Here is a 12,619-nt window from a genome sequence, read left to right on the forward strand (position 1 = left end):
TTTTAGTCACGACAACTGATTCTCTTCGAGCAGGTTCTGCCAGTTCCGTCTTTTGTTAGCTTCAGAGTGTAAGCACAGAGCTTTCATTTCATAGGATAGATTCAAAGCCTGTGTTGTGTTTCCTGGTGTGCAGACCTGGGATGTGTGTATTGTGACAAAATACACATCTGGGTGTATCCCACCAGGGGCACACACATTGTGATTCTTTCTATTGCTGGTGATCCGGACCATGAACACTTGTCTGCTTTGAGCTGTCCAAGGTTCTCTTCAGTAACAGCAGCTGCCCCTTGGAAGACAGTATTTTTGGAATATACTAGGCTAACACCCTACTTAGCATCAAAAGCTACCCCTGCAGCTTTGTTTTCCACAGGAATCCCAGGAGAAGCTACCAACACTCTGTCAAATGGAGCCTTCCTAGCGCCATCGCTCCCCACGGGCAGACTTTCCCACTCTTCACAAACACAGTTTCTTCTCCCACAGTTGTTTGCTTCATTTATTTATGTTAACATAGGCAACTTCCTATTCATTAGGTTTTAACAAATTACTACCTTCATTCCAATGCCTAAGTTAGCCTGGGTTTGGCTAAGAGCCCTTTCCAGCAGGATTCTGTGTACTTGTGTCATACTCCAGTCATGTTTTTTGAGAATGTCCCTAGGATAATGTTCAGGATCCGTTTGCACTTCCTCAGACACAGCTCCAGACTCAGCCCAGATTCTTTATAGGGGGATCACAAGGAGAAAGCAAGATCTTTGGGCCATTTGGTGTATCCTTTGTTTCCAGGCTCTGAATAGAAGGAATGCTGTGTGCATATCTTTCCCTGTTCATGCCATCACACATATGTAAACATAGGTGATAGCTTTTAAAAAGTGATTCCAAATTCATTTTAACCCAATGCAAAATTTTAGGACTTCTTTAAAAAAAACCTTCTCTACTTGCAAATTCTGCTACCCACTGTAAGAAACAAACAAACAAAACTTGGCCCCTGCTTTACTTAATATTTTACTTATTTGCTCGATGACCCCGGTTTGGCAAGCTCATCGTCTGAGCTGCCTCCTCAACCCGGCTATCTGTTATGCCTTCAGTTTTCTAAGGTGAATTGAGAGGAAGAAATGCTCATGTATTCTTAATGGTGCCTCTTCAAGTCCGTGGCTAGGGAAAAATGTTAAGAGGTAGGGAGATTCAGAGAACCACCGAGCTTTGCAAAAAGCACAGGGACAGAATCCTTTCCTGGGGACCTGTAGCCAGGGGCAGTTTTCCCAGACAGCAGCTGCTTCCAACTCCTCAGCATTGGGTAACATATAAAAAGCACTGCTCCAATTACCTCAAAGCCTATTTTCTTTTATACAAGGAATAAGCTAGAGACACATGCAAACCCAGCACATCAAGTACCATAGAGACAGATTCTTTTCTAAGCCTCTCTTGTGCCTGCTTCTAGTTTAGATAGAGCTGGGGTCCTCTCTGCTCCCCTAGAAGTCACAATTGCCTATATGGCTGCCCAAAGGAAGAGTCCTGGGCCCATGGGAAGCTCCTGGGGAAATCGGGTTTTATTTCTTATAACAAATCGGGCATCGTTTCTGTGAAAGAGCACCGTGTGGAAAGAATGCTGTGGGTAATTGAAAACCACCATGTAGATATATAAATAAGTAAATAGACACTTTATATCACTGGTGTCTGAAGCTATGGAAACCATTGGTGAGGAGTTATAACAACCGCCCCAGACATTTCATTGGTAAGGAATTCTGTTGTTAGAACACTCCTCTAGGGAAACTGTTCTCCGCTGACTTGTTTTAATCTCTGTGCACAGCTGGAGAACACACTTTAAAACAGTAACCTAAACAGGCCTCTCTTTCGTGCTGACGCAGTGAGTTCTCTGTCTCAGGCCATGACTGCTAGAGGAAACTGGCGAAATGTCCCATTCCGAGGAGGTCTTCGGTTTGAGATAAGATGCATTTCTATGTCGCAAACAAATTCCAGGTACTGACTTCCAGAGGGGAGGAGGAACGTCTACCATGTCTTCACCACAGACAGGTCCCTAGACTAGCAAGCACGCATCACCAGAGACCCCACCCCTGACCCAATAAACTTGAAACTCTCTTGCATTAGAGCAGATCAGTACTGGTTTTAAAATGGTGTTCGATAGACACTGTCCTAGATATTCAGGACTGGGGAAAAAGGGCCTCGTGATCCACCAGCTTTGGGATCCTCTGCACATTTTCCAGCCAAGGGAAAGGTTCAAGAGAGGTACAAACACTTCCCTGAATTTAAGGCTCTGGCCTTGTGCCCAATGCAAAAGTCTTTTCCCTTTTGCCCCAACTGATCCAAGTGGCTGGCTGAGACAGAACTTGAGGCCCGCCAGAGGTCGCTCACTCCCAGGAAGAGAGAAAGAGTGAGCATGGCAAGGGGAGCCCAGGAGCTTTGACATCATACTAAGCTCCTCCTTGCACGCACACATTACACACACACACACACACACACACACACACACAAATCGCTGTATCCCTCCCCGCACGCACGGCCCCCCCACCCCCCATCCCATTCGCCCCATATGGTTCACTCCCTCCGCAAGTGAGTGTCCCGGGCGTAGCCACCTAGTCCAGCCAGGAGCGCAGCGCCACTGCCCTAAGGAACCCACGCGTAGTCGGAGCTATCGCCGAGACTGCAGCTGGACCGTCAGTCCAAGCACCCAGGACCTCGAGCAACCCGCCCCCGTCCCTCCCGGCCTTAACGAGCAGAGCCGCTACCCCCTCTAAACTCCAGGAACCCCGCAACCCCTATGAGAGAGGGCGGCGCCGAGTCAAGGAGCAGGACGCCCGGCAGCCCGACTCCCCCGCAAGCGCAAGGCGCCCGCTCGGTGTCGCCACCGCTATCACCCGGGAAGCCGGATGCCAGCGCCGCGCGTCGGCTGAGAAGGGGACAGGGCCGGCTTCGCCCGCTCGCCCGGAATCCTGTCTCCGCAGCAGCGACTGCGTGTCCCAGCCGGGGCCCCGCCGGCCCGGGAGTGAGCCGCAGCGGCAGGAGGACAGAAGCGGCCGGCCAGGGTTGGCCGGGGCCGGGAAAGGAAGGACGGAGAGGGAGGAGGACACAGGGGGCGGGGAGGGGACCCCGGAGGAGAGAGATGGCAATGTCTCTCATCCAAGCGTGCCGCAGTCTGGCTCTCTCAACATGGCTGCTTTCCTTTTGTTTCGTGCATCTGCTCTGCCTGGACTTCACCGTGGCGGAGAAGGAGGAATGGTACACCGCCTTCGTGAACATCACCTATGCCGAGCCCGAGCCCGGGGCCGCGGTGGCCGGCGGCGGTGGCGGCGCAGAGCTGCATACGGAGAAGACAGAGTGCGGACGGTACGGCGAGCACTCGCCCAAGCAGGACGCGCGCGGGGAGGTGGTCATGGCCAGCTCGGCCCACGACCGCCTGGCTTGCGACCCCAACACCAAGTTCGCCGCTCCAGCCCACGGCAAGCACTGGATAGCCCTCATCCCCAAGGGCAACTGCACCTACAGGGATAAGATCCGGAACGCGTTCCTGCAGAATGCCTCGGCCGTGGTCATCTTCAATGTGGGCTCCAACACCAACGAGACCATCACCATGCCCCACGCAGGTGAGCGACCCCAGGGGTGCCTGGCGGACGTGGGGGAGGGGAGCCCGGGGAAGCGTATGGGAGACCCAGGGCTGCCTACTGGGCACCTCTGCTTGGAAAGTCCAGGAAGCACCAGGGACCGGTGTCTTATGCAGGAACCTACTAAGTTTTGTTAAGCATCACTTGGGGATAGGGAAGGAGAGGTAGAAGAGGTTTCAGTATGTTGGGGGATATCAGAGAGTCTTTCTTGTTCGGGAGAAGGTTCACAGTGGTGGGTTGACTGACTTCTCCCCGGAGAACGTGGGAAGTGAGGTTTGGGGTACAGGACTGGTATCGTCTTGTTAGTGGCCCTCCCTGGCACCTGTTTGAAACCGAAAGATCTGATAACTCAGCTCTGTGCCTCACTGTGTGCATCAGATATACATCCCTGATGCAAGTGTGTGTGTGTGTGTGTGTGTGTGTGTGTGTGTGTGTGTATCAAGAGGCAGATCAAGTTGCCTGCCTGCAGCTGACCGCTTACAGCTTCCATAAAGTCAGGTTCCAACCCTTCTCGAGAGCCCCTTCCCCTTGTTGAGTTTACACAGACCATGAATAACATTCCGTGTGCCAGCTCTGACGGGGCTGTCATCTAGACAGAAGCTGACTGGCAGGGGCCCGTGGTGACTAGCAGCAATGTCCAACAAGCCAAGGAGAACAATAAAGTTAGAATTACTTTGCCCTGTTGTTGTCCTCTGCCTGCCTGTTTTAGAACGCTGAGGACCGCACTACACAGTTTGCTGATGATCACGGGGACAGGAGGACAGGACTGTAAACAAACATTGTTATCCCAACCGAACACAGTCTATAAGCAGTGTTTCAGTGGGAGGGGTAACAGACTCGACAAGGCTGTGTTACTCATGATTGTTAGCACAAGCAGCTGGGTTAGGAAACTACCCTCCTTGAGAGCAGGCTTTAACAGAGGTGCCTGGGAGCCGGATCCTTTTTCCTCACAGGTTTTCCTGAGATGAGGTCCCCGAAGGCAGTGGGGGAGGGGCAGGAAATGAGAGATATGACAGGGAGTGTTCTGAGAAGAGAAGCCCCAGTCAAAACTATTATTGAAACTAAAGGGCAGATTTTTAATAAGCAGACAACCGAGACGGAATACCCCGATTGGCTGTGTGCAGCCCTGCTTTCTTTAGAGACAGGGTTTCCTTTCAAGAGCTCATGCCACCTATTAGTAAACTATACAATGAATTTGCCCCGAGTGATCAACACCAGCTATTATTGTCAAGGGCATATGTCAACCTTCAGGCAAACAGGCTGGGAGGGGGAAATGCCAGAGGCTTATGAAAAACAGGCCACAAAACTGCAGGCAGCGTATTGTGAAGAGAGGCCATTACCTTTTTAGAAAAGTTCCAACCTGCACATCAGAGGTATTTGCTGTAACTCCTGGAGCTGAAACTGTTCTCCCAGGGAGAGGCCTGTACTCTGACTTTGAGTCACAGGACCACTGCTTAAACTTGATCTCCAAGGATGTTTGCACTATGAAGAGTGCTCAGAGTCATGTAAGGTATCTCTCAATTAACATTTAATATGGAAAATATAGATTCAGGAGTGGGAAGTAGGACATGCAGGAGTTATTCTGGGTTCTGTAAACACCAACGTTGTTGATTGAATTTACAGGAGTCCTTAAATGCTTCTCCATGTCTGAACATGGAATCTTAAACTGGGTTTCTCTGTGCACAACATACTGGTCATCATGTGTTCCTGTCCAAGAAACTGTTTGCAGAACCGTAGACACATTGGATCAATTAATGGCTCACCCATTCTTGGAGAAAGCTATAATTTGATTTTCTACACAAAGGATGCTTAAGGCATACTGAGTGGAACAGGTTTGATGATAGTCTAAAAGTTAGAAGCCTCCAGGACACAATATTTCTCCATTTCAAAAACAATAACTGTTAAAGCTGTATCTGCTGTTAGCCTTGAACTCCAGTTATGCCTTGGACAAGTTCCTGCTGGAGTCAGAGCAGGAGTCTTCTACAGGACAGTGTGATATACAGGATGAGCACACTAGACTTGGGAATTCACATAGGAAACAATGGACAGGCTACATGTCAATGGAATATTTATATTTCATGAGCTTGGAATGCAGGACACCAGAGGACACAGTTGTGGCCTTTGCAATCTAGTCCCTGGGAAATTTGGAGGAAAATTAAAAGCTAATGTTGCCTTACCTCTCATGGATACCCTGATTTTGGGAGTTAATATCTTTGGGAAAAGAAGATTTGGATTTGGAATTCTGGAGATCACCTATAGTGTCTATATATCTGCTATGATAGGTACCTAACATACCCAACAAATACAAATTCAATTAAATAGAAAAGTATCCTCTTCATTCTCTCCCCCTTTTCTTCTATGTTCTTTCTTTCAGATATTTTCTTTTTCTGAATCCATAGTTTTGAGTTTCTGCCACTTCTGCAGCTGCCACCTCTCAGTCAGAAAGAAGTGGACATTCCTGGTGTCCACGGTAGTTTATTTAATAGTGGATTACTCAGCTTCACTAATGTATGGTTTTCACACTATAAAATTCATTATTTAGGCAGTACCATGTTGCTTCACATACTGGTTGGTCTACGTGGCCCCCAGGCTGTGTGAGCCCAAGGACATATCCTCCTGTTTGTGGTTATTCCTCCATACCTGTGCAACCAGCTCGAGTCAAATGCTAGCCGGCTGGTTTTCTTTCAGTCTCTATGTATTTGTCTCTTGTTCACAGAGTATGGATGGAATTCTCTAATATGTGGACTTGGTCTATGTATTTTTTCACATACTGTACACTCCCCTGTGTTGACCATGGTTGTAGTGTCAACTGATTGCTATTTCATTTATTTATACGCCAAATGGTATTCCACATCTTATTTATGGGCATTAGTTTATTTCTACTGAGGGGTTATAAATGATGCTGTTATGTGCATTCTTGAGCCGTGTGTGTGTGTGTGTGTGTGTGTGTGTGTGTGTGCCCCCATTCCTGTACATGTTTGTGAACATATGTATAATTCTCTTAGGTTTATTTTGAGTAGTAGAATTTCTGGGTTACATGGCCACTCTATGACTTTTGAGGAACTGCCACAACCCTTCCTTATGCTAGTTAGGTTTTCTTTTGTCAGCTTGGTATAGGCTAGGGTCATCTGGGAAGAGCAAGCATCAGATGAGAGAATTCCCAATAAGACTGGACTATAGCCAGATAAGTGGAGTATATTCTTCATTAATGATTGATGCGTAAGGACCCAGTCCAGGGTGGGTAGTGCCATGCCAGGGCAGATGGTCCTTGGAGGTATAATAAATTAAGCTGAGCATGACCCTAGCAAGCAAAGCTGAGCATGACCCTAGCAAGCAAGTTGAGCATAACCCTAGCAAGCAAGTCATTAAGCAGTGTTCCTCTGTCATCTCCCCATCCATGTCTTGAATTTCGGTCTTGATGTGCCTCAATGACTGGAGAGCTATAAGATGGGGTAAACGCCATCTCCCCCAGATTGCTTTCAACCATGGTCTTTACCGTAGCAGCAGAATGCAGACCAGAGCATTCCGTAAGTGTCCAAGTCATTTCCTGTCACTACCACCATTCTGAGGTGTTGGTTCCTGAGCCTCCTCGTTGGCGCTTGTTAAACACATTTTAATCAAGGTCAGTGCCAGGTGGTGTCTTCATTGTGGTTCCACTTTAATGGCAGTTACATTTATTTTAAGGCATGGTCTTGCTGTACAGCCCAGGCTGACTACAAACTCCCAATCCCCTAGCACCTGCAGTTGTAACTGTGCCACTGTACCTAGCTTAGCCGTTACTTCTCTCAAGTAAACTTTTCCCTTTTCATTTTTATCTCCAACCCCATTAGGTCAGCCAGTACTTGTTCCTTCTTAGACTTTCAATTCATGCCATTTTTGTCCAGGAAAGGTGGGAAAGAAGGAAAAGGAGAGGACAGGAGATCTGGGGGAAGCCAGGAGGGAAGAAAATGAGTATGTCTCTGTGAGGGCTTGTTGCATTTGAATGTGTGTGTCCTCTGCAGAGAGCAGGGAGGTGCAGCATCTTTAGAGAAAACATCAGGGATGAGAGCAAACAGTTGTCCCAGAGTGCATCTTCCCCCTGGTGCAAGCCCTGACTTGAAAATCCAGGTGCACACAAAAGCAGTGAGACCCTTGGAGTTGGTCTGATGCCTTCCCAAGAGCCTTCCTCCAGTGTCCTTTGAGAGAAGGACATCAAAGCTCTCTATAGGCCTTTTGGGGGGACATGTTAACTAGAGCACAGCTCCAGAGGAGACACTTGGCTTGTATCCTGGCTCTGCTGTTTTAGCACTGTGAGTTTGAGCAGTTTATCCAACCTCCCGGGACTTAAGTGTCCTCCATTGTGACTGGGTCCACCTGCACTGATGGTTAAGTGAATTCCATGGGTTAGTATACTAGTATCTGCATCTTACCTAAATCTGAGCTGGCATTCTGCAGGGGTCTCCCATTGAAACTGGGACTCGCCATTTGGAAACCATGGCTGGTTAGCAGCCCCTAGGATCCACTTGTAACCACCTTCTCAGGTTGACTTTTGTATGTGGACACTGGGGATCTGAACTTGGATTTTTGGGTTTGCAAACACTTGATCCACCAGGTCATTTCCCTAGCCCCAATGTCAACTCTTATAACTCAGTGACATACAGCAAGAATCAGAAACTATAGGATAGAGCACCATATCCTCTGACTCACCAAGCCTCTAGCAACCTTAAGAAAGAACTCTGAATTCATTCTTTTATGCTTCAGTGACAGAGCAGCCATCCCATTTCCATTGGCCACCTCCACTGTTTGAAAGAGTATGTTCTGCCCCTCTGATCACCGAGGAGCTTCACATGACTGTCATTACACTGACACCTTCTCTCGGCAGAAGCTTCATGTTATCACAGTGAGGACATGCATGGAACCTGTGGTGGGTGAATCCCCATATGAACAGCTGTCTTTCTGTGTCACCTTATGGAAGAAGTTACATTTTTGCCTGTTTCAAAGGATACACTTGTTAGTTTTCTGTTTTTCCATCACAAGTATGTAGTCAAGAGGCAGATAAATCTCTAGTTTCCTAGGAAAGACCTTTGACAGCTCTTGAGTGATGGGGGGGAGAGAAGGGAGGCTACAGAAGCTATGGATCATCTTCAGTACTTGGAAAGGAGGCAGATAGAGAATAATCCACATGTTTTTGACTACTCCAAGGTGGGAGGAAGCAAGAAGATAATAGAAGCTTCCTATGCACATAGAATGTGTCTAATACTTTACTGCATGGGTTCATGCTACCTTGATGGCCCTAGATTTAATGGCCAGTCTCCTTCTGCCCTTTCCTCCATACAGGAGCTAGCTGTTTTGGTTAAATCAATTTTTAGGGCTCTTATGTTTCTAGAATGCCTACCATGCATTTTTATTTTATATTTTCTGTTAAGGGCTGTACTTACTTCTCTTTCAGTACATCATAGTTCTTCCTTTGTGATAATGAAGATCAAATGGGACTTACTTTGTGGTGGGGATACTCTAAGAACTATTGTATTTATCTTAGTTCTTAGCATGCTGAGACAGCTCCACTAACTACCCTGATTTTTTACATGAGAAAGTGTAGGTAACCTGGTCACAAGGCAGTAAGGTATAGAACTCAGCCATGGATGCTGGTGGCCTGCCCTTGGTGTCTGTGATTATAGCTATCCCCTCGTGCTCCGTATCAGCTCCACAGCTGACAATTGACAGTGGTCACTTAACCCTGAGCATGGGGCAATGCAGTAGGGTCCATTCTTGTTTCAGAACATGTTCATGAGTCTGTAGGCAAACCTGTCACCAACTGGAAAACAACATGTCTGCAAGAGAAAGGCAAGACCTTACATTCAGTCTCTTGTCCTCCACATCTATCTCAAGCTCATCTTTTTGTAGAAAAACTAGGAGTTAGAACTAAGGAGAAGACTCAGTGGGTAAGGGTTCATCTGTTATTTTCTGTTCTTGGTTTGGGTTTTCTTGTATGTGGAATGTAAAGTTTGGATAAATTTATCTCTAAGAACTATTAGAAATGTATTTTTATGCATCAAAATTTAAGGATACATCTACTAAAATTCAATTTTTTCACTCTTGTTGGTCAGAAAATTATTTCACATGCCTGTCCCCCTGCTTGGCAAGAAGTAGTCTGGCCCAAGTCCCCAGCACCTCTTATGGCTCTTGGTCTGCTCCATTCACTGGTGCTCCCAGCCTCAACACAGGCTGAGTGTGTTTGGAACCCGAGCTTTATCAGGGTCCCACTAGAGGTGGTGAGATGAAGTTGCAGAAAACAGAATTTAAATTTAATCTGGGTCAGAAGGGGCAAAACATTCGTGTTGTAGTGTTGTAAATGTGTTTAGAAATGGGAAGGGGTTCCTTTGAGATGTTAAGCTTTCTTTGGCACTGGGGTGGGCTTTCCCAGGCCTGAGATCACAGGACCTGCCTTCACTTCACTTGTCTGCTAAGATTCATACATAAACTCTGTCCTTTATGTTTGGCCTTAAGTTCGCACAAACCATCACCCTCCCAGCTAGTTTGTGTGCTCTCGTTTGTTTCTCACTAAACCATAACTCTCCCCCATCTTTCCTGGCAAACAGCAGTCCAATAGACAGCCTCTGATGCTAAAGGTCATAATTCATCATCAGTGTTAAATAACATTCTTGGCAGTGCAAGTTAATATGGCCAGGGCATTTCCAGAAACTGAGTGAGTGGTTTACACATTTTTGGTCATAGAAATACATGTCTTGGGGTTTGGAAGGAATCCTACCCTTCTCTTCCTAATCTTTGCTTAGAATTTGATCACCATTCCTGTTGCTCTTTTATTAATCCCTGCCCCAGATTCTCAAGAAAGGAAGTAGTCTTATTGGCTGTGAAATCTAGAATGATCCAGAAGAGCTGGGAGACTTTTTCTGTAGACCCAATTCTTGTAGCTCTCAAAATGGGGTGGTTATACCTCTGATGTGGAGTTGATGGCTTAGAAACCGTTTCCTCTCTTAAAATGAAGGGGCTCAACAACATTAGTCACCGTTCTGGCTGGGAACCCAGCCTGCAGTGAACTGGGCCTTCAGTTTATTCCCAGAAGGGATGTTTCATTTTTGTAGACTCTTAAGAGAATCTATCATCGCTGAGTGAGTAAATGATGCTAGGCCTGTGTCTTTCCTAGTGTAAGTGGAGAGATGCTAAATTTGAGTTAAGATGAAGTTAAAACCTTCTTCAGATTGTCTGAAGCCTTGAGGGTTTGCTGTAACACAACACTCCGAGAAACAAGGTAATTTTCAAAGCAGGATTGCTCTAAGGCCCAGTAATGACTGCTGTGTTAAGTGAAGGTCGTTTTACAGGTACAAGGTAGCATGCTATTATTTTAAGCTTAGATGGATTAGTCATTTGGTGGTTTAATTTGTAGATGGATAAATGTGCTTCCTGTAGAGTAACCAAAATATTAACGATTGTGGTTAGACCTAAATCTTACTCCTTCCTTCCTACCTTCCCTTTTTATGTGTGTAAGTGTGTATGAATGTGTGGGTCTTCACATCCTGTGCCACGTGTGGGGAGGCTAACGGGCACCTTTCTGGACATTAGTTCTCTTCTTCCATGTGGGTGCAGGGACTGAGCCCAGGTCTTGGCAGCAAACACCCTTACCCACTGAGTCTTCTCCTTAGTTCTTTTTTTTTTTTTTTTTGGTTTTTTGAGACAGGGTTTCTCCGTATTGTTTTGGAGACTGTCGGTCCAGCCTGGCCTCGAACTCACAGAGATCCGCCTGCCTCTGCCTCCCGAGTGCTGGGATTAAAGGCGTGCACCACCACCGCCCGGCCTTCTCCTTAGTTCTAATTCCTAGTTTTCCTACAATAAAATAAAATTAATTGTTCTCATGTTTCAAATTATAAATTAATTTCTATATGCAGCATTTTCTGTTTGCTTCTTTGCTTGGCCTATTGTGTCATACACAGTGCTATGTAGAATACCTTTTAGTTAGAAAGTTGAGGCTTGATTCTGGGTTGTTGATACTTTTGTATGCAAGGTACATACACATCTCTAATAATAATGGGGATTTTTAAATTTAGAAATACTTTTGTACTACATGTGTGACTTCTAGAGCAGTATATGACGTGCCTGTGTTACGGTAAGGTAATGGGTACCCATATTAGGAAGGAGGTCCCCAGGAAATTCTCTATTTTGTAACCAATTCATCTTGGTGTTTCTCAATTGTAGCTAGCCATTACCTGCACCATCCACTTAAGTAGGGTGGACAAGGCAAAAAGTGTTTTCAGGCGTACTGTCAGGGTGCATGTGCATGCACACATCACACACACACACACACACACACACACACACACTGCTTTTCTTCCCTGTTTCCTACAGAAGTGGGTCTCATCTGGCTATCACACCATTGCAAACTGACCGAACCTACATCAGAGATGTGATACCAGATAACCCAACCAGTAGGACGCCAGAAAAAGACGTTTTGCCCTTCATTTAGCTGGGAAGTTTCTGGAGTAATCTTCTCGTAGTGCTGCTGAGCTAGCTGCCTCTTTGGCTCTCTTCCCTAACTGGCCACCTCAACGCAAATGCAGCCTTGCCCACTCCAAGGAGAGCAGCAGCTGCTGCCGCCGCTTCTCCTCCTGGGAACTTAGTCCCTTCTGCTCCCATCATTGTACTGCTCTTAACGGTTTGCTACCATCTCACAGGACCTACGCTCCGTGAAAGCGAGGCTTGTAGACATTGCTTTGTTTATGGGTAAGTTCCTCAAGGCTTGAAGAGCCCCTTGACATACGGACAGTGCTCAGTAAATATTGCTAAGCAGCCTAGAGACCAGAATGATGGATTGCATTATATGGCAATTTTAATTTCACAGGAAAGTGTGGTTCTGACATTAAGCGCCCATTTTCTTACCCTTTGGCCCGTATACACGCGCGTCCGGTAGAGTCTAATTTGAGATGCCTGTCACAAAAGCATGTATCCGTTTTGCAGACTGTGAAAGAAAGCAGGCGCATGGGTCTTCAGGTAAGAGGATAAAGTCACTGAAG

At 46.6% G+C, this 12,619-nt stretch overlaps 1 protein-coding gene across 1 annotated transcript in view; it reads left to right on the plus strand.

Moving 5' to 3' along the window:
• The first annotated feature begins 2,518 nt into the window (after positions 1 to 2,518).
• Positions 2,519 to 12,619, plus strand: part of Rnf150 (ring finger protein 150) — a 215,612-nt gene continuing 205,511 nt past the window's right edge. Inside the window, exon 1 of the mRNA XM_040734803.1 lies at positions 2,519 to 3,596. Within this exon, the coding sequence (XP_040590737.1) occupies positions 2,774 to 3,596 (823 nt within the window). The 5' untranslated portion in view covers positions 2,519 to 2,773. The remainder of the gene's footprint in view (positions 3,597 to 12,619) is intronic.

Source organism: Mesocricetus auratus, unplaced genomic scaffold, assembly GCF_017639785.1.
Source record: "Mesocricetus auratus isolate SY011 unplaced genomic scaffold, BCM_Maur_2.0 Super-Scaffold_100041, whole genome shotgun sequence".
Lineage (NCBI taxonomy): Eukaryota > Metazoa > Chordata > Mammalia > Rodentia > Cricetidae > Mesocricetus > Mesocricetus auratus.